Source organism: Pseudopipra pipra, chromosome 20 (assembly GCF_036250125.1).
Source record: "Pseudopipra pipra isolate bDixPip1 chromosome 20, bDixPip1.hap1, whole genome shotgun sequence".
Taxonomy (NCBI): Eukaryota; Metazoa; Chordata; class Aves; order Passeriformes; family Pipridae; genus Pseudopipra; species Pseudopipra pipra.
In genome coordinates this window covers 4,008,500-4,027,427 of record NC_087568.1, presented here as the reverse complement: position 1 = coordinate 4,027,427, position 18,928 = coordinate 4,008,500, and the positions used below count along the sequence as shown (strand labels likewise).

At 48.5% G+C, this 18,928-nt stretch overlaps 4 protein-coding genes and 4 non-coding genes across 9 annotated transcripts; 5 read left to right on the top strand and 3 right to left on the bottom strand.

The window, feature by feature from the left end:
* Positions 1–62: 62 nt before the first annotated feature.
* On the bottom strand, positions 63–2,849 carry SURF6 (surfeit 6). The gene is made up of 4 exons (XM_064676801.1): positions 2,659–2,849; positions 2,042–2,257; positions 1,340–1,431; positions 63–923 (listed from the first exon to the last, which is right to left on the bottom strand). The coding sequence occupies exons 1-4, from the start codon at positions 2,750–2,752 to the stop codon at positions 252–254; spliced, it is 1,074 nt and encodes a 357-aa protein (XP_064532871.1). The 5' UTR covers positions 2,753–2,849; the 3' UTR covers positions 63–251.
* Positions 2,850–3,324: 475 nt separating this feature from the next.
* MED22 (mediator complex subunit 22) lies at positions 3,325–9,897 on the bottom strand. 2 transcript variants are annotated; one of them, XM_064676816.1, is made up of 4 exons: positions 9,734–9,897; positions 8,752–8,832; positions 8,256–8,464; positions 3,325–4,653 (listed from the first exon to the last, which is right to left on the bottom strand). In XM_064676816.1, the coding sequence occupies exons 1-4, from the start codon at positions 9,854–9,856 to the stop codon at positions 4,461–4,463; spliced, it is 606 nt and encodes a 201-aa protein (XP_064532886.1). In that variant the 5' UTR covers positions 9,857–9,897; the 3' UTR covers positions 3,325–4,460. The 2 variants fall into 2 exon arrangements, with proteins under 2 accessions (XP_064532886.1, XP_064532884.1); XM_064676814.1 differs by having other exon boundaries at positions 3,325–4,659; positions 9,734–9,896.
* RPL7A (ribosomal protein L7a) lies at positions 9,883–14,024 on the top strand. Its single transcript, XM_064676813.1, has 8 exons — positions 9,883–9,966; positions 10,518–10,638; positions 11,071–11,220; positions 11,968–12,108; positions 12,439–12,518; positions 12,839–12,969; positions 13,300–13,369; positions 13,867–14,024. The coding sequence occupies exons 1-8, from the start codon at positions 9,964–9,966 to the stop codon at positions 13,969–13,971; spliced, it is 801 nt and encodes a 266-aa protein (XP_064532883.1). The 5' UTR covers positions 9,883–9,963; the 3' UTR covers positions 13,972–14,024.
* Positions 10,929–11,001, top strand: LOC135425249 (small nucleolar RNA SNORD24). Its single transcript, XR_010435531.1, has one exon. It is a non-coding gene; the product is annotated as a small nucleolar RNA SNORD24 (small nucleolar RNA).
* LOC135425250 (small nucleolar RNA SNORD24) lies at positions 11,831–11,897 on the top strand. The gene has a single exon (XR_010435532.1). It is a non-coding gene; the product is annotated as a small nucleolar RNA SNORD24 (small nucleolar RNA).
* On the top strand, positions 12,198–12,274 carry LOC135425248 (small nucleolar RNA SNORD36). Its single transcript, XR_010435530.1, has one exon. It is a non-coding gene; the product is annotated as a small nucleolar RNA SNORD36 (small nucleolar RNA).
* LOC135425242 (small nucleolar RNA SNORD36) lies at positions 12,686–12,759 on the top strand. The gene has a single exon (XR_010435524.1). It is a non-coding gene; the product is annotated as a small nucleolar RNA SNORD36 (small nucleolar RNA).
* A 252-nt stretch (positions 14,025–14,276) lies between the features above and the next one.
* On the bottom strand, positions 14,277–18,927 carry LOC135425008 (surfeit locus protein 1). The gene is made up of 9 exons (XM_064676808.1): positions 18,794–18,927; positions 18,159–18,240; positions 17,906–18,033; positions 17,462–17,544; positions 16,497–16,688; positions 16,113–16,185; positions 15,675–15,837; positions 14,970–15,051; positions 14,277–14,763 (listed from the first exon to the last, which is right to left on the bottom strand). Exons 1-9 carry the CDS (start codon positions 18,848–18,850, stop codon positions 14,697–14,699), a joined length of 927 nt encoding a protein of 308 aa, XP_064532878.1. The 5' UTR covers positions 18,851–18,927; the 3' UTR covers positions 14,277–14,696.
* Between the last annotated feature and the right edge of the window lies 1 nt (position 18,928).

The window sequence follows — 18,928 nt, the reverse complement described above, 5'->3', positions numbered from 1 at the left end:
CAACCAGCATTTCCTCTTTGGGAAAGTAATAATAATTCTTATTATTAACCAGCCAGAAGGTGTTTCCTTGGGATAGAAAACTTTATTAACAAACACACATGTTTTTTTTTTCCCTGTGATGAAGCTGGGAAGCCGTGGCAGTGCCTGCCCCACAGCCTGATGTCCCCAGGCACTGCCTCCCCCAGGACAGTGGCAGACAAGAGGGACAGTCCGCCCTGGAATCTGGGCTGCCAGGACCAGCTGCCTCCCTCTCACATTAACCCAGCTTTTTTCAAGTCCTCTGGCAGAACCCGGCCTTTCTTCCTGGCCCTGGCTTTCTTCTTCTCCATCCTCTCCTTCTTCTTCTTCTGGATGTTCTTCTGCCGCTTGTCCTGCCGCTGCTGCATCTTTTCCACCACCCTTATTGTCCGCTGCTCCCACTGCCTTTTGCGCTGGGCTTTGCGCTTCTCCTTGCGCTTCAGAGCTTCCTTCAGCCGCTCCTCGTTGTCACGGATCTTCACACCTTCCGCCTTATAGAGAGCATTTGTCCATTTTATCTTGGTCTCCAGCTCTTGAGCTTTCTTCTCATCCTTATCCTTGAGTTCCTCCAGCTTATTCTTCCTCGTCTCCAGCCTGCTCAGTAGCTGCTTGTAGTTCCTGCCCGTCAGAGGAGTGATATTGCCTTTCACTGCTTTCCTCTTCTCCTTCTTCTTCTGGATCTTGTTCAGCTCGTTTTCTTCATGGACTTCAACTCTGTTAAAGACAATCTCAGCTCTGCTCTCCTCCTTTTTGTTTTCTGGCTCTACTGGTACCTCCTTAGTTTCTTTCTTCTCCATTTTTGCCTTCATCTTCAACTCCTTTCTTCGGCGCTTCTTTCTCTCTCTCTCATATTTCCTTCGCTGCCTCTTCTCCAGGACTGCAGGGGTTAATTCTTTGGCATTATCCTAAGAAGAAGAATGGACATGAATGAGCCCTAAAGGGATAAAAGTGGGCTGTCCTGATTTCAAACTTCCCCTAAGAAGCACACCAACTGTGACAAGGAGCTCAGCTGTTAGAGACACTAAACACAGCACAGGCATTTCAAACCCTTCACTCTCTCCCAACAGCCTGTAGCTGTTCCCCTTCAGTGCTTTGCTTTTTCCTGAAAATCACCAGAGGCATGTTCTCCCCCAAGCCTGGCCCCACCTCTTCTCGTGTTTTTTCCACAGAACACGGAGAGGTCTCCCAGCAATACCTACTGGCAATTCCTTAGGAGACAGAAACAGCTCCAACCCTGAGCCTTGTGAGATCCTCTCCCCACATCCCCTGGGAGGCTGAGGAGAATTTATAGTGCAGAAACACATATTAAAAGTTCTCATACTTGTCCAGAAGCTTTTTTAATCTTCTCGTGCAGTCTCTGACGCAAGAGATTGATTGCAGAAACAGAAGGGGAACTCAGTTCACTTTTACTCCCTGAAAATGAGAGGAAGAAAATAAAACTACTTAAAAGACAGCAGCAGCTAAACAGAAGCACTTTCTACGGCTGTGGGAAAAGCTCCGGGAACTCTTGAGATGCTGTGAATGGAACGGAAAATCTGAACAAACCAAGAGTTTCTATTTCATTGGTTTCTTTAGAATTCTCCCTTTTCCATCCATATTATCATTCAACACTGCCAGTAAGTGGCCTGGCATGCCCTGGGGCTGCCTGGCAAGTACCAAGCTTGTGGAAACAGAGACACTCAGGACATCTTTTCTCTGTGATCTGGCTTTTCAGAGTCATAATAGAAAACTGACCTGGCAGGACAGGGATTGTATCCATGCATAATTCCCAAAGTTACACAAATACATTAAAAAGGTCTGCATTTCAGTTTAAACACCGTTTCTAGAGAGCCACCCAGTGGTGATGGCACAAATTTGTGTCCATAGGCAAAAGCTTTCAGGGCACATGGAATAAGTTAAGATGTTCTCAATTCAGCTGAATTTCTTCAAGGCTTTCCAAACTAGACATGTGTGAAGCAACTGAAAAGCAGCCACCTCAGCCCAGGTCACTTTAAACAGACCATGGCAATGCTGGAATTCTTACCTGTGGCCAAACTCTCATTCCTATTCTGTGTAACACCCTGTGGAGAGGATTTGCTGGTTTGAGGCACTGCTTTCTGTCCTGGAGTGGATTTACTGGTGTTAGAAACCACTTGTTTGACTGAAGGTGCATTCTTCTTCTCAGCTTGCTTCCTCAGTTTCTTTCTCTTCTGTTTCTTGGGCTGTCTGCCAGCATCCTCGGGCTGGCCTGGCTTAGGCACTAGAAGGCAAAAACAAATTACACAAAACAGGACAATGCTACTTTCTCACTCATAACATTCAACTATTACTGAAGATTAAAGTTTCAGCATTGCAATGGCATATCGTAATGTTCAAAAATCACACATTTTAGGATTTATTTAAATAGACCAAACATGCTTGCACACTTCAGTATAAGCCCAGCTCTCCCACATCCATCACCACAACGAATGGAGACCGCCGATTTCCAGAGCTCCCAGTGCAACGTGCACAACGAGTTTCAGCAGAGATTGTTTTATTCTTACAAAACGGCACAACGCCACTGCCCGGGGGCCAAGCACCCCGTGGACATTAAGCTGTCGCGCCCAGACTCCCACAAAGCTGCCGGAGAGGGCAGAAGCCGAAGGGTTACAGCTCCATTACCAAATTTCCTCTTCCGCGACTCCGGGGGGTGCTGCGCGCTGACCCTCCTGGCCAAGCCCTGCAAGTAGGAGTCCTGGGCGGCCAGGCTGGCCATTGTGGCCGCGGGGTGGCCCTGCCAGCTCGTTGCCGGGTCCCAGAGGCGCTGTCCCCTCCTCGTGGATGCCCGCAGGAAGTGATGGAGGGAAGCGCGCCGGCCGGGAAGTGACGGCAGCGCCGGGCGCGCTGGGAGCGGCGGCAGCGGCCGGGGCTGGAGCTGCTTCTGCTGGAATTGCCGCGGGCACCGCCGGGCACCACCAGGACCGAGGGGTCCGCGGAGCCTGGGGGTCCCTCCGCCACACCGGGGGTGCTTGGGCCTCTCCTGGATTCGGGCCTCGTCCTTCCAGCATCACCCCGGAGCTCCCGCAGGCTGCCTGCGCTTCGCCCCTAACCTCAGATGTGGAGCTCCCAAACCCTTACTTGGGTTGGAGGACACACAAGTGCACGGGCTGAGGTCCCCAGAGCACGGTCGGGTTTAGTGATGGTTTCTGTAGCCCCCAAACGGGAACGCCTGCACGGAGCAGGGTTTTCTTCCCAGCCCGTGGGGGAACGCTCGTCCCATTCCATGTGCACGCTCACGTTGTCACACTTCCACAAAGCCTCGTGGCTGAAAACACACGCCTTAAAAACTATACAAAACAGCCAAGTTTTATTAAATCACCTAATTACAAAAATAAATGGAATGGAAGAAAAAGAAACCAAAAAATTATAGCAAAATTCACATCCTAGGAAAGGAGACATTACAGCAGAACGCCGGGGAAGATCAGCAGGTTGTTGGAATGCAGCGGTGGCTCTGCAGTGCCCGGGACACTGAGCTGTGGGGATCGTGTTCCAGTGCAGTGACATCCCCCTTTCAGCTGCACAGCTCGAGCCACCACAAAGGGGAAGGGCAGATGATGTCCTGAGCTGCTGAACAGCTGCAGAACAAGCACCAAACGTTTCTTTGGAAGGAAACTGAGAGTAACCGAGTATTCCTCACGGCTCCCACCACCCCAGTCATCTCAGGATCTTTTTATCAGGCAAAACTAAAAGCCAACATAAACAGTAGCTTCATGTTAGCTTAGACTGTGTTAGCAGAAATTCCTGTGTAAACACTGAAGAAGGAATCGACTAAAGCTGCTTCTATTTGTGGCTTTGAGCAAGTGGCATCATAGATCCCTCAGTCTGGCCCCAGTTCCTCTTCACAGGGGGAACACTGCTCTTCCACAAAGGTCTCCTGAGATCCTCCTCCCAAATCAAGAATTCAAGTTTGTGAAGCACTTTGACAGTGAAGACTGTTACGTAAAAAATACTATAAGACTCTTTAAATTAGACCAGAGGTTGTCAGATGCCATCCTGAGAGAGCTTTAAAGCAGCCAGAATGTCAATAACTTAGGGAGGCAGAGTAAAAACCCCAAAACACTCACTGCCCCCACATTTGGCTCAAGTTATTCAACTCCCAACACTCCAGCATGTACTTACTGAGATTCACATGGAAACAAACTGGACTTCTAAAGAACTCTACACGTAACTATCACGTAAAAGCAAACCTGACTCTAGTTTGTTAGAACAATCTGCTTTGTGTCTATTTATCTCTATCTCTTAAGGGAGAGGAACACTCATGGCAATGTCCTGGTGGGGAGGAAGCACTGCAGCCATCCCGAGGGCAGAAACCTGCCAGCACAGCTCCAGTGCCTTCTCCCGACAGCAGGAGACGCTCAGTAGTACAGCAGGTGGAAGACTTCCAGCAGCGCGGGGCCGGTGGGAGGAGCACGCTCGGATCCTCTTCAGGAATGCTCGGCGGGGCCCGCCCCGTGCCCGTTCACGTGAGGATGCGACGGGGTCGAACTCTGGGAGGGAGCAACGCTCGGCTCTGCTGTGGCAGCTGCCAGAGGCATCGAGAGGCTCTCGGGGGACAGCGTGGCAAAGTCTTGTCTCCAGTAGGCTTCGCAGAGCGGGAGATCATTGCTGTCACACAGACTGTAGCTTTCCAGAACAAACAACCCCAGTGAGGAGAGAGCAGGTGCGGTGACAGAGGAGGGGAGGGACAGGAAGGGTGGGGGGAGCAAGACAGAAGCAAAGCATTAAGAAAATGGCAAAAAAAAAATGCTGGATGTAAGGTCTGTGTTCACGAATTCATCACAAGCCGCGTGACACCGGCCTTCCCTAAGGCACCCCTGAAGGGCTGGTCCTGAACCTCATGGGCCTGGTGGGGACTGGAGCAATTTCAGACATAGAACTGGTGCTACAAACTGAAACAGAGGCTCAATTCTCATCCAGACACTTCAAGTCCCTGGAAAATGTCCTGGCACCCCCAAATACAGGAGTTCTGCTACTGATATGAGTGAGACATGGACCTCACGCAGAATTATTTTACTCAGAATTAGATCACAACCTATGTGAGGAAAAAAAGTATCAATCCTGCTCTGTATTTCAGTTCAGCAAAAAAGCTACAATGGTTTTGGGGCCTGTCCCTGTCTAGATAAAGAAGAAACCTATTTGCACCCTTGCCCTTTCAAAAAAGTGCTCCACAGTTTGGGTCTTCTATTGAAGCTTCTCAGCCTGATTATAAAGTAGTGACAGCTCCTGCCTTTTCCCAAAGAGCCTGAGCTAACAGTGCTTCTAAAAGCAGCTAGCTGGATTCCAACATTGTAGGATATGGAGCTGGATGAACCAGCAGTGTGGGAATGTAGTGTTTTTAAACTGGTTAATTCTTGCCTGTGCTCTGAGGAAAACACAACGTGGAAGGGCCAAAACTAAAAAGAAACATGGAATAAAACTGGAACAAAATCAACACGAATCCCACAGAGAAGAAGGAGCTGCACACAGAAGAGACACCCAAGACAAAGTGAGTGCTGGAGCAGAAAGCAGCTTGCATTCAGAGAAAAACAAACCCAATGGGTCAAGTGATTTTGTTGTTGCAGCTTTATTTACATTTGTAATGTATGGACTGATGCTTAGGGAAATATTTTAAGTGTAGAATATGAGACAGTTCAAATTGCACAAACATGAAACGTGAGATCTAACCCCACACTCGAGACAGCTCCTGTGATCTCTGAGGAGGGAGCAATGGAACACAAATGCAGGTTTGGGGGTTAGGATGAGAGAAGGCAAGCTGGACCTGGAGTTACCACTTTGAGGAACAAGCACACAAAGCACTAGTTGCAAGCTGAGCTTTTTTCTGGCAGCATCACCCAGCTGGCTTTGCAGAAGTGAGAAGGGAGTGGATACAGGTTTTATATCTGGGACCTCTGCAAAATCCCTTGGAAGATCAGCCCTAAACACACAGTGAAGCTGAGTTCAGTTAACAAAGACCTTCAGGACTGAACCAGAACTACAACTCCTGTTCTGTCATAGACCTCAGGCCTTGATTTCCAAGGAGATCCTGGCCACGGCATCCAGCACATCATGGCAGGGGAGTTACTAACAAAATCTTAGGTGTGCCAGAAGCAAAACTGTTTCTCCTGCTGGCCCAGCTAGAACAGTTCTAAAAGTCTAAGCTCCACCTCTCAGGTAACACTCCTCAAAAGTCAGGGTCAGTGAGCAGCTCTGCACAGGCCCCAGAGCACTGGCCAGCCTGCTCCCTGTCCTGGGAGGGTTCCTCAGTGCCTGGAAGGATCTTCACTACTCCCCTGAGGCACCTACCACTCTGTGTGCAGAGGGACAGCTCTAGGAAGCTACTTGGACACAGGGCAGGAAAGCAAAGATTCCTTCAGAACAATCTCCTGGGTTTTATTTTCAAGGACCTGCTTTTGGGCCTCACCAAAAACACCCACGTGCACATAAAAGGCCTGGCAAACACCTGACCCTAAAACTGAGATGCACCCCAGGGGTCCCAGGATGGAATTCCCCTTTAGAGGCAAACTGACTGTTCCATTTACAGCCACTGAAACACGACTGTGACATAACAGAAACCCTTTTTGCCATCATTAAACAATCAGTTTCATTAAAAGTATTGCAGTACCCTAATTATAAAAGGATTTTGAATTAAATCACTGTTTCTGTGTTTACACAGACACAGTCTCTTTGGTGCAGAAAAAGACAGGAAAGAGCACAGGAAGGGAGGAAGTGCTAAAAGCAAATGACCAAGTGCCACGTGGCAACAGGTGTCAGATCACAGCTCTGCAGAGTTGCCAGGTTTCCTCACCTCGTGACCAATAAGAGCAAGCACACAGACAAATCCATCTGATGTACATCAACACTTGTGCTTCCCTGTTAGTTCTGCCAGGAAAGGTTGCTTCACTTGGCACCTGGTGCCAGGCAGGTGAACAGACCGTGCCAGCACGGTCAGAACCCCTCAGTCCAAAAGTGGCTGACACACAGCAGTGGCAGCCTGGGGACAGGCTGAGGGAGCACATCTGGCACGTGTGGGGCACTATCACCCCACCCCACATCCTTCTGGACACAGCTCACTGCTGTGTGTGTGCAGCCCATGTCATGGATCTATCAGCACCTGGACAAGTGGTGGGTTTGTGACCATGTCTCTTCATTTCTGAGATGTTTCTAGGATTGCTTTGACAATCCCCCTCAAAAAACTGAAAGAAGTTTGAAAAACAAATCTAAACTTTTGCCTCTAAGCTATGTCATATTAATATCTGCTTATTCTTGAAATATATATATATATTATTCATAAAAAATGGCCTTACTTTCAAAGATATTGACCAATTAGGGGGTTAGTTGACTTAACTGGGTTATAGGCATTCAGCATTTTTAGGAAAAAAAGGAAAAGGCAAACATAGAAAATCTGGTCATTAAAATTTTAAATAAGATTTTTAAAAGTTAAGTTTCTGTTTAAAAGTCTTAGCATTATTGCACTGACTTCACTTAGCTTGGACAGTGCAGCCAAAATAACCAGGTTTGCATTTTTTTCCTCCTGCTTTCATTTCCTGCATCATCAACTAGAAGTGCTGGAGTGCATACCAAAAAAAATAAAAAATAAAGTGTCTGAATTCTCTGAAGTCTGTCTTTCCTAAGTAACAGGCTTTAAAAAATATTAAAAATCCTACAAACAAATCAGTAATAAGTCATTATTCCTTAGGAAAATCCTATCACAATACTTCATGATTCCATGAGACTGAGCAAGTTTTTTTTTGCTCCTTTCAAATGTTCACCCCAGCAGGACTGGAGGCAGCTGGGGACAGTGGACTATGAGGGGGAAGGCACAACATGTGACCAGGTCACTTGTGAAAGGACTCACCACTGAGGTGTGGTGCAATCTAATATCAGGACCCAGCTCAACAAGCTGGTCTCTGTAGGGAGAGAGCCAGAGGCTCCTTCAGAGGGATTTCCCCAAAGGAAATTCATCTCCTTTCCTAATAATTCCAACAGAAGCCTAAGAAAATTATCTGTCAGACCTAGGATGCTGTGAGTATCTCCTTCACTGGGATATTTATACCTTGTAGGGTATCTACAAGGAAAAGTCAGTTGCTTTAGTTGCAGAAAAAGAATTTGACCTAATTAAAACAGGGAGTAAAAATTTTTGGGGGGGAACATTCTCCACACCTATACTCTACTTGCTTGTCTGCACTAACTACCCCAAAAGGGCTGGAGTTGTAAGGCAGAGTCCACTGCCCTATTTGTACCTGGAAGAGTAATATTCTTCTTCTAGCTCGTACAGGTCAATGGAGATCTCATCCCTCAGGGCAATCAGCTTCTTGTCACACTCCTCCTGCAAACTCCTCAGCTGCTGGTTGCGCTGGTTGATGGCTTCGTTCACAGAGGGGAAGTCGTTGAGGATCAAGAACTGCTTCAGGTCAGACACAAGTTTCATCAGGGACTCGCCAGCTCGGACCTCGTGGCAGGGAAAAAACCCACAGATCAAAACAGGGCTTTGCTCCACCTCCAACACAAGATCTCCCAAGCTGCTCCTTCAGCAGGATGAAGTAAAAACTCCCACATTACATAGGGATTCTCACAGAAGCCTGTAGCTGACAAGCCACCCAGCCTTCCCCAGCCACCCCAAATACCAGTTACTGCCCCAGCAGCAGTTCTTGTGGGAGATATTAAGATCCACCAGTGAACCCAACAGCACCTGAAGGATGTGCTGCCCACAGAGCTGAACAGCTCAGTGCTACTCACAATGTTTGCAGCTCTGACGTGCATCTCATAGTTATCTTGCTCACCCTGGGTTGCTCGAGAGACTTGAGTTTCGTCCTCAATCTAAAGGAATAAAAAGTACACATATCCACCTTTACACATTTAAAATCCATCCAGATGATTACTATGTTATAAGGCATCATATATGGGAATATATGTGAATATGTGTGAATTTCATATATAGGTGAAATGTATATGTGAAAAATATATGTGTATGTGAAATTCACATCTATAGATGAATTTCAGTTCAATTCACATCTGGAACTGCTGGGGCACCTCTGGACTTTACAGCACCCATGTATCATCTTGCTGTCCTCCCGTCTTGCTTCTGCAGTTCTCCCCCGTTCAGGAACATCACAGGATGGTCAGGAGCAGCCAGGGAGGGCTGACTGCTGTCTGCCCTGGGGAAGGGACCCTCTTCCCTCTTGGAGGAACCAGGAGAAACAGGACTGGAGCACCTCCCCTATGGAGACAGGCTGGGAAAGTTGAGGCTGGTCAGCCTGGAGAAGAGAAGGGTTGCATGGAGACCTCACAGCCCCTTTCAAGTATCTGAAGGGGCTACAAGGAAGCCAGAGAGAGACTCTTTGTCAGGAACTGTAGTGACAGGACAAGGAATAATGGATACAAATTGAAAAAAGGGGAATTTAGGTTAGATATTGGGAAGAGATTCTTCCCTATGAGGGTAGTGAGGCCCTGGCACAGGTTGCCCAGAGAAGCTGTGGCTGCCCCATCCCTGGGAGTGTCCAAGGCCAGGTTGGACGGGGCTTGGAGCAACCTGGGAGAGTGAGAGGTGTCTCTGCCCATGGCAGGGGGTGGGACTGGATGACCTTTAAAGTCCCTTCCAACCCCGTAATATGATTCTCTGAGTCTATGTCCCCTCACGGGCTTTGCTCTCCCCTCACAGCTCCCCCCCCCTCAGAACCCAGCCCCATCCTTCTTCCCTCAGGAGCCAGGGGGTGCCCACCTTGGCCGTCTTGATGATCTCGGTGAAGTTGTCCATGATGGACTTGACATCGTCCTTGAGGCGCTTGTTGTAGGACTGCAGCAGGGTCTCCTTGCTCTGGGGCAGCACCCGGGGCTGCGCCATGGCCGCACTTTCGGCCCCGCCCCGCCCGCCTCTCGCGAGACCTCCCGCGGCGCCCCGCCGATATCTCCCGGCATGCCCCGCGCCGCCCCTCTCTCCCTCCGCCCAAGATGGTGAGTGATGGCGGCGGCCGGGGCGGGCCGGGGCCATCCGCCTCCATCCGCCGCCATCCGCCGCCCTCGAGTGGCCGCGGCACCGCGGGCAGCGCCGCGCGGGCGCTGGGCAGCCATGGCAGGCGGTGGAGGGGCCTTCCGTGCCCGATTCGCGGTGGCCGCGGAAGGCCGGGTGTGGGCCTGTCCCGCCTCCGGCAGCGCGGCCGGGCCGCGGCGGGTCCCCGGTGTGGGCCGGGTCCCAGTGGTCGGACCGTCACCTCTGTGGGGGTGTCTCGGCTGCTGTCGGGGAGCACCGGGCCGAGCGAGGCCATTGACACGCGCGTTTGGTCGTTGTCGCGCTCCGGGAGGTTTGTAAACCTTGTAAAGGCAAAGCGGAAGATTTGCGCTCTCTGGAAGAGCAGGGAGCTCTTCTGGCTCTTCTCCTTGCTCTGGGAGGGTGGCATTTATTTTCTACCTGGGAAAATAAACGCGTTTCCAGGGTGGGAGGGTACCTCTATTATGCGTAAAAGTGTTGGAGGCAGTAGAAGGCAGTGTGTGTTTCTTGTTTGCAGCCGAAAGGAAAGAAGGCCAAGGGCAAGAAGGTGGCCCCGGCCCCTGCTGTAGTCAAGAAGCAGGAGGCCAAGAAAGTCGTCAATCCCCTCTTTGAGAAGAGGCCCAAGAACTTTGGCATTGGTGAGTAATTGGGATATTTGGGATGTTTGCTCCACTGTGTTTTACGGACAGATGTCTAAATTGTAAACAAATCAATGCTGTAGAGTGGAGAGGGTGATGGAGGCAGTTACCTTGCTGCTTGGAGTTTGCTGCTGTCCTTCATGTGAAAGTGGTGTTGGACAATTTGCCCGACTTCCCTTATTGCTTGTCCTAATGGATACATTATATGCTCCTTTTGGGGTAAATCTTGTCCTTTTGCCTGTGTTTGTGGCAAATAATTCATCCCTGTGCAGTGCCACTTTTGTACGGGGTGCAGATGATGTGAAAGAATATTTGCTATCTGAGTGGCTGTGCTGACACATCACCACCAAGATCACTGATGCCCCTGTGCTGCCCCCTGCTATTGCTGCTGTGTGTTTGGGGCGGCTCTGAGCTGAGGGCTGTGTTTTTTAGGACAGGACATCCAGCCAAAGCGGGACCTCACTCGGTTTGTGAAATGGCCCCGGTACATTCGGCTGCAGCGCCAGAGATCCATCCTCTACAAACGCCTCAAGGTGCCTCCTGCCATTAACCAGTTCACCCAGGCCCTGGACCGCCAGACAGGTAAGGATGTGCCCCACATCCCTGGGTTTAAATGGGATGTGCCTCAGGGAAGGGGAGAGAAACTGAAATCTGGAGCATGTCTGTTTAGGGAGGCTCTAACAGTGATAGAGAGTTGATGTGTGAATTTGCTGCCTGCAGCCTTGATTGCTGCTGTGTACCCTGAAAAGGGTAAGCTGCAGCTTACTGACCCAAACCCAGCGTTATCTTAACTGTGTTTCCATCAGAGTCCATTCTTCCAGCTTGAATCTCCCAGGGTTCTTCTAATTATGTAAACACATTGAGAAACTTGTAGGAGGAAAACCACTATCCTGCAGCCTGGCATTGAAATGAAGGAAGAAGGAACTTCAGGATCTTCTTTGAATGAGTAAAAGTCTTTTCCAGGTGACAGTGTCTATGCAAGAAAACATGGATCTGTGTAGAGTAACTCCCTTCTCATAGATGTTGCCAAACAAGTTTCTTGCTTTAAAGTAGACAGTGCATCACCCCTAACCATAACTGCTGTGGGGCTCCACAGGCATTTCCTCATCCAGACAGTGAAGGAGCTCTCACAGCCATCAGAGGTGCACTTAGAGGTAAATAGGGGCTCTGAAGGTGCTCTTCTCTTGGACTGTGCAAATGATGATCACTTTTTGCTGCCTAAACACACGTGATGACAAACCACCAAGATCGCTGATGCACTTCAGTGTTTTAAAAAGTGATGCTTAGATTCTCAGGTTGTGCAACTAACGAGTAGATGTCCTCTTGCAGCCACACAGCTCCTGAAGCTGGCACACAAATACAGGCCAGAAAATAAGCAAGAGAAGAAGCAGAGGCTCCTGGCACGTGCTGAGCAGAAGGCTGCAGGAAAGGGAGATGCTCCAACTAAGAGGCCACCTGTCCTCCGAGCAGGTGACTGTGTGCCTGGACTTGGCTGATGGCAAACAAGGAGTGTGGTGCTTGGTTAGACAGAAAACTGATAAACAGGCTTGGACAAGCTATTGCAATGATGTATGAATTTCTTCACCTGAGCTCAAAGTGAAGAGCAAAAAAGACGAGCTTTTTAACCCTGAGCTTTAGCAAATTGTCCATGAAATGTCTTTGTGCTGCTGATGTGGAAAGTTTTCATGACTTCCATAATGAGGCTGCATTATGGAACCTGAGCTGGTTGTGTGAGGCTTTTATGAAAGCTCTGAAAATAGACTGAGCAGAATCAAAGCTTATCTATAACTTGTTTTTCAGGTATTAACAGTGTCACAACTCTGGTGGAGAACAAGAAAGCTCAGCTTGTAGTTATTGCCCACGATGTGGACCCCATTGAGGTGAGCATGGCTACCTGTGGAACTTAAGGTGGGGTCAGAAGTGGTCTTGAGGTGAAAATGCATTTTAGGACAAATACTGCATGAAGGAGAATGCATAAAAATACACATTTACCATAACTGGGATGCTTATGCATATTTGTAGTTGGTGTGACAGTGAGGCTGGGCCCTTGCAATGATGTTTTGAATTTCTTCACCTGAACCAGCAGTGAAGAGCAAAACGAGCTTTTTAACACTGAGCAGTTGGCCACAGCCCAGGCTGATGCCAAGGGTGAAAAGATGTTCTCCCTCCATTACACAGCACAATTCCCTTTCCTTCTCAGCTGGTGGTGTTCCTGCCAGCCCTGTGCCGCAAGATGGGAGTGCCCTACTGCATCATCAAGGGCAAAGCCAGGCTGGGCCGACTGGTCCACAGGAAGACTTGTACTTCGGTTGCCTTCACCCAGGTTAACCCGTAAGTAGTAGCAAACTTGGGTCTCTCTAAAATGAAATAACACCTTTTTAATGTCTAATAAAAATGTGTCAGCTGGATCCTGAAGCTACAGGTTATTTTGGGTTACCAAAATGGATCATTACTCTAAAATATGTGTGTGGAACTGTTAGCCTTAATCTGAGCAGTGGAGATTCTAAAGTATTGATGGTTGGAGTGTTAACCCTTGCAAGTGATGCTTATGATTAACCTGAAAAACTGGGTTTGCCATTAGAAGTTCTCAAATCCTGTGGCTAAATATTTATGGAAAATGTTAAATTAAGGCTCTAAAAAAATTAAAACTGTCACCAACAGGGAGGATAAGGGAGCCCTTGCCAAGCTGGTGGAGGCTGTCAAGACCAACTACAATGACAGATATGATGAGGTAAGATCCTCTGTGCTGCTGACATTGTCTTGGATTTTATTCTGTTAAAATTCCCCAAAGCTTCCCAGAGATACTCAGATTTTTTCAGACATAGTGACACCAGCTTATAGTCTGTTGGGTGTGTTACACCTAGAGTTGCTTATGGTGTACCCAGGTTCTTTACCCAAGGATGGGGTAAAATGTGAATGCTGTCACCAAGTTAGAAGTAAACAGTGCTATCCCAGGGCAAGGATTGTAGGAAAGTTCTGCTTGGCTGAACTCCATCCCCCAAGTCCAGGAGTTACTTGATGGCTGAACCCAACACCCATCATGGGGAAAAATCTTCAGCTCTTAAAAATCTTAAGCTCTTCTTTCTCTTTGCTGTCCTGAAATATAGTTCAGTGCTTGAAACGTGTAGGACTTTGTAGTTGAGGGAGCTCTTCCCCTTTTGAAGAAAGGAGTGGAATTGTGTGAGTTTGATTGCATGAGGCCTCTAACCTGTCCTCCCTTCTTTGCAGATCCGTCGTCACTGGGGCGGGAATGTCCTGGGTCCAAAATCGGTGGCTCGCATTGCTAAGCTGGAAAAAGCAAAGGCTAAAGAGCTGGCTACTAAGCTGGGCTGAAGATGTACTGGATTGCTTTGTACATAAAGACAATAAACCCCAGCTAAGTTTCAGTGGTCTCTGTTAATGGGGGCAAGGGGTGGCACTACTGGACTTCTGTTTGCCTTCCATGAAATGACAGAACAGTGCTGTGCAGAAGTGGCTGCACAGAGCAGGTTAGTATTTCACTTGATTACTAGTCCTGTGTAATAATTCGTCTCCCTTGAACACACAGCCCAGCAACAGCAGCTCAGCTGCACATCCTGGATCCACAGTAAGCTGTAATTCAGGTCTGTCACTGTTCAGTGTAAGATGCACGATGCAAGTCACAAAGCAGAGACCTGTAGGCCTTTATTTACTCTGATGCAACGACTTTGAGCCACTCTTGACCTCAGGAATGGCTACTCAATGCAAAGAAACTTTGATTCACAAAATCCTTTGGATTTGTCTTTTGGAAAATGCAGCGCTGCAGATGTTAAAATGTAGCTTACAATCAACCACAACACAAAAATGTGTCCTTGATTATTGTTTTAAGTTCAGTGCTTCCAAGCTGCAGCCAAGTCACGCTGGTGGGAGCTCAGTCTCTGCAGGGGTTGCTTAAAAGTTGATTTGCAGCTTGCTAGAGGCAGACGTTTGTGGAACACTGCCCTGAAATCCTGCGTGTTTCAGCTGTTCAGGACTGATCAGGCTCCTGTCTTCCATAAAGTCTGCTCCTGACTGTAGTACAAATAGGTTACAGGTTCCCCTCACCGAGGTATCTTCTGTATAAATTTCCTGTACCACAAGAACGAGGTTGCAGCACATAAACCATACCTATGAGAGAGAATAAAGCCACACATTTGCACCTTTCCAAGGTGGACTGCACCTTTCTAGGGCAGCTACAATAACTGATTATTTCACATCACCTTGGAAATGTTACTTAGGTTAAAAATTCAGGCTTCTGTAGCTTAAAAGTTCATGCAGGCAGGACTTTACATCCCAAAGCACCCCAGGGAAGGTCAGCCAGAGTGGTCCCTTACCAGGTGATGATGTACTGCATGTGCTCGTTCCTCAGGCTCACTCTGGTCTGGCCACCAATGGGCCCCCCTGGGATGGTGCTTCCTGCAGGGACAACACAGCCAAGTTAAATCTTCAGCCTGCACAGTGCAGAGCTGCCTTGGCTGTGAGGGGATGAAGGTGGAAGTCTGGTGGATACCCTGCTCCTGGGGCAGTGGTGTTCCCAAGTTCATAGAATCACAGAATGGTTTGGGTGGGAAGGGACCTTGAAGACCATCTCATTCCAACCCCTGCCATGGGCAGGGACACCTTCCCCTATCCCAGGTTGCTCCAAACCCCATCTAAGCTGGCCTTGAACACTTCCAGGGATGGGGCAGCCACAGCTTCTCTGGGCAACCTGTGCCAGGGCCTCACCACCCTCACAGGGAAGAATTTTTTTCCTAATATCCAATCTAACCCTGCCCTCTGTCAGTTTGAACATTCCCCCTTGTCCTACCACTCCATGCTCTTAACTAAAGTCCCTTTCCAGCTCCCTTTCAGTCCCCCTGTGACCTTCAAAACTGGGATAGCAGAGTACAGGAAGACAAAGATGCAATACCTTGTTGGACTTGATACTAAAAGTCTTTACAAATGATTCTATGGCTCTACCTTTCCAGGTGCCCAGGGAAAGTAACAAACTGAACGGAAAGGGAGGGAGACTGGTGGGGTTGGGTTCCTGTGTGGCTTACTGAAATCTGCATCGATGAAGATGGGCTCAGCACCGGTCACCTTGGCCATGGCCTCCAGGTCTCGGTAGTGCCAGCGGTTTTGTTCGATGTTATTCTCAGGCACAAAGGGTTTCCGGGTCTCTGTTAACCTCACCACCCCCGTGAGATCGATTTCATCTTCAATCTAAAGGAGAAGTGCAGAGAGGAAAAAAGGAATCTTTCAAGATTCATTTCATATTCTGGCACACCGAGTCTTGCTGTTGTATCCTGGGTGTGCTGTAACACAGGGGAAAAAAGCAGAACAAGAACAGCTCCTTGTTTGTAAAACACATTATTTACTAACGAAAAGGTGGGAAACAAAGGTTTGTCTTTGAAAAGGGCAATGACTGTTTAAGTCACTTCCCATGATGCTGAACATGGGCAGAAAGTAACACCCCACATTCCCTGGATCCCCCTTACCTGTCCCTTCAGCCTGGTCTCCGGTTTCAATTTCTTTCTGGGCACAAATCCTCGGTTGACTAAAATCGTGACCCTAGAGTTACACACAGAAGTAAGTCTCTGGACTGAAAGGAAATTTATTCCTGCAGCTGCCTAGAACTAAAGACCAAAGAAAAACAACCCACATGTTTGCTGCCATTTCTTTTTGTCATGTTAAAAGAAAATGTTAAAAGTGCACGTTAAAGGGGAATTTAAACACAATTTCAAATTGAGCCTCAGTGACCGCACAGTCTGTGAGAGAAACCTTTTAAGGGAGGGGGAGTGATTGATGTAAATCTAACCACAATTCAGCTTTTCCAAATGGAAGTGAGGTGCTCAGGTGGACCACAACTCTCCTTAACTCACCCCAGCTCTGTGCAGTAGAAGGGGGTGATGACATTGGCTCCGTTCTCCGGGTGGGATGTCAGCCGCCCGGCTTCCCGGGCTTCCCGCTCCGGGTCCACCAGCGACCGGGGCAGAATGTAGAGCTCCTTGGAGTGGTCGAAACGCCCTCGGACCTTCACAGGCCTGTACTCCAACTCCTTCAGTTCCATGGGGCTGCATGGAGCAAGAGGAAAACAAAATCATTGGCGGTGACAGGCAGATTAAATTAGGGGATTTTATCATGGGATTCTCCTTTTCCCTAATGGTTCGCTCTAGAGCCAGCTGGCAAGCAGAAGACAAACACCTCATGGAATATGCAGCTGGCTCAATATTTTGTTACTATCACAGGGAGTGATGATCAGGAGTATCCTGAGAGAAGTTCTTTTCCATGATATCTGCAACCCAGATATCACAGAGCTGATGAGCAGGTGGATTCACTACCTGTGCATCCAGCCACGGGAAGCGTTTCTTTCCCATCCCAGACCATGAAATCCAACCACTGAGACATTCTGACAGTTGTGCCAGGTGGCCAAGTGACCTTAAAAACCTCTCTCATATCTGACACAACTGCTCAACACATGGGGCAGGGCCTGCTGTTGATCCAAGACTACCTGTTGTAGGAATAATTCCTTTGGGATGTCAGATACCAGCAACCACGCCCTCCTTCCCCAGGATTAGATATGGTATGAACTACATCCCACATTCTCCTGAACAGAGATTCATCCTTTTGCCATGCATTTAGAATACCCCATAGGAAAGTATTCACTTATACTTTTACTAAAAATAAGAAAATTAACAGGATCTCTCTCTAATTTGCTGGTACATCCCAATTCCCATTGCAGTCCTTCATTTTCATGCAGGTAAATTCAGCACAAGCTCATTAGTGCAGGGTCCATATCTAATATCCCCAGCACCCTGTAGATAATAAACCATCCCAGCTTCCATACTCTAATGTCAGAGGGATAGGATCTGCTGTAATTCTTGATGCCAGTTGTGCAATCAAATCTAATTTCCACTTTCGTCGCTGAACCTGAAAGTACACAAACACAAAAGTAATTCTTTAGGGTAGAACAGAGCAATGCAATAACCTCAGCAAGCCTTGAAATCTTGGTTGTAATTTTTTCATCAGACCTGGCCTAAAACAGGGTAATTGGAGATATGAAAATGGAGGCTACTGACTTTCATTTGAGAAAATATACTGAAATAAAAGTGTAAAAAACAAGAATCTCTCCTTTAAGGACTTACAAATGGACACTTGGAAAACAGAAATGTAAAACAACAGCAAATCTTTACCCTGCCTGTGATTTGGATTAAATTAAACAGCCAGAGACTGAAAAATCCGACAGCCTTCAAGTGCTCATTTATTGAAAAAATTAAATATTTATTTGTACCTGCCATGTGCCGAGACCAAAGGTGGTCAGAGGGACCAGGAGAAGGCCCCATTTCAGTAAGGCATCATCACCAGATGTGTCAGCAGCTGCCGCAGAACTCCGTGGTCTGCAGAACCTCAAGCAAACATCTAGAGAAAAACAGAATGAGGAACAGGATTTATAGAGAAGAGGTGCCAGATTCCTGCAGGAAATGTCACTGGTATTAGGCTGAAGCAGGGCAGAAGCCCAAACAAATCTTAGGCATCATTCTTACCTTTAGTGTGCTGAACCAGCCCAGAACCTGCTTTAGTTAGGGGATATCCAAAAAACATTCTTCTGATCAAGCAAGGTGATACCTACATGGAATAAGAAAGATCCTTTGTAGCATCCCTGCTGTTTAAAACTTCTGTCTAGGTGGTATCAGTCACCTTCATTCTTCACACAAATGGGGGACAGGGTCAGGGGACGGGGTCAGGGGATGGGATGAGAGGATGGGATGAGAGGATGGGATGAGAGGGCAAGATGAGGGTACAGGATATCAGGGGACAGGAGGAGGGGACAGAATCAGGGGATGGGATCAGAGGACAGGAGGAGGGGACAGGATGAGGGTACAGGATCAGGGGACAAGACAGAATGAGGGTACAGGATCAGGGTACAGGATCAGGGGATGGGATCAGAGGATGGGATCAGAGGATAGGAGGAGGGGACTGGATGAGAGGACAGGATCAGGGGACAAGATGAGGGGACAGGATCAGAGGATGGGATCAGGGGACAGGATCAGGGTACAGAATCAGGGGATGGGATCAGGGGACAGGAGGAGGGGACAGGTTCAGAGGACAGGATCAGAGGACGGGATCAGGGCACAGGATGAGGGTTTCCCCGGCCCGGCCCCGCTCCCCCGAGCCTCACCCGGCCCCGCCGCTCCCGCAGCAGCCTCAGCCCGGAGCTCAGCACCATCCCGGCCATGGCCCCACCGGCCCCGCTCCTCCCAGCCCGGCCCAACCCGGCCGGCACCCGCGGTCTCCCCCCGCCGCCCCGCCGTGC

Bases quoted from the DNA above. Each gene is read 5' to 3' on its own strand.
- MED22 (XM_064676814.1), bottom strand. From the start codon at position 9,856: ATGGCGCAGCCCCGGGTGCTGCCCCAGAGCAAGGAGACCCTGCTGCAG. The intron at 8,833-9,733 runs GTGGGCACCCCC...TTATTCCTTTAG, and splicing joins AGATCATCAAGACGGCCAAG to ATTGAGGACGAAACTCAAGT. The intron at 8,465-8,751 runs GTGAGTAGCACT...CCCTGCCACGAG, and splicing joins ACGTCAGAGCTGCAAACATT to GTCCGAGCTGGCGAGTCCCT.
- LOC135425008 (XM_064676808.1), bottom strand. From the start codon at position 18,850: ATGGCCGGGATGGTGCTGAGCTCCGGGCTGAGGCTGCTGCGGGAGCGG. The intron at 16,689-17,461 runs GTATGGAAGCTG...TGCTCCATGCAG, and splicing joins CCTATCCCTCTGACATTAGA to CCCCATGGAACTGAAGGAGT. The intron at 14,764-14,969 runs GTAAGGGACCAC...TCTCTCTCATAG, and splicing joins ATGCAGTACATCATCACCTG to GTATGGTTTATGTGCTGCAA.
- RPL7A (XM_064676813.1), top strand. The intron at 11,221-11,967 runs GTAAGGATGTGC...GTCCTCTTGCAG, and splicing joins GGCCCTGGACCGCCAGACAG to CCACACAGCTCCTGAAGCTG. The intron at 12,109-12,438 runs GTGACTGTGTGC...CTTGTTTTTCAG, and splicing joins GCCACCTGTCCTCCGAGCAG to GTATTAACAGTGTCACAACT.
- SURF6 (XM_064676801.1), bottom strand. From the start codon at position 2,752: ATGGCCAGCCTGGCCGCCCAGGACTCCTACTTGCAGGGCTTGGCCAGG. The intron at 2,258-2,658 runs GTAATGGAGCTG...TTTGCCTTCTAG, and splicing joins GTCGCGGAAGAGGAAATTTG to TGCCTAAGCCAGGCCAGCCC. The intron at 1,432-2,041 runs GTAAGAATTCCA...TCTCATTTTCAG, and splicing joins GAATGAGAGTTTGGCCACAG to GGAGTAAAAGTGAACTGAGT.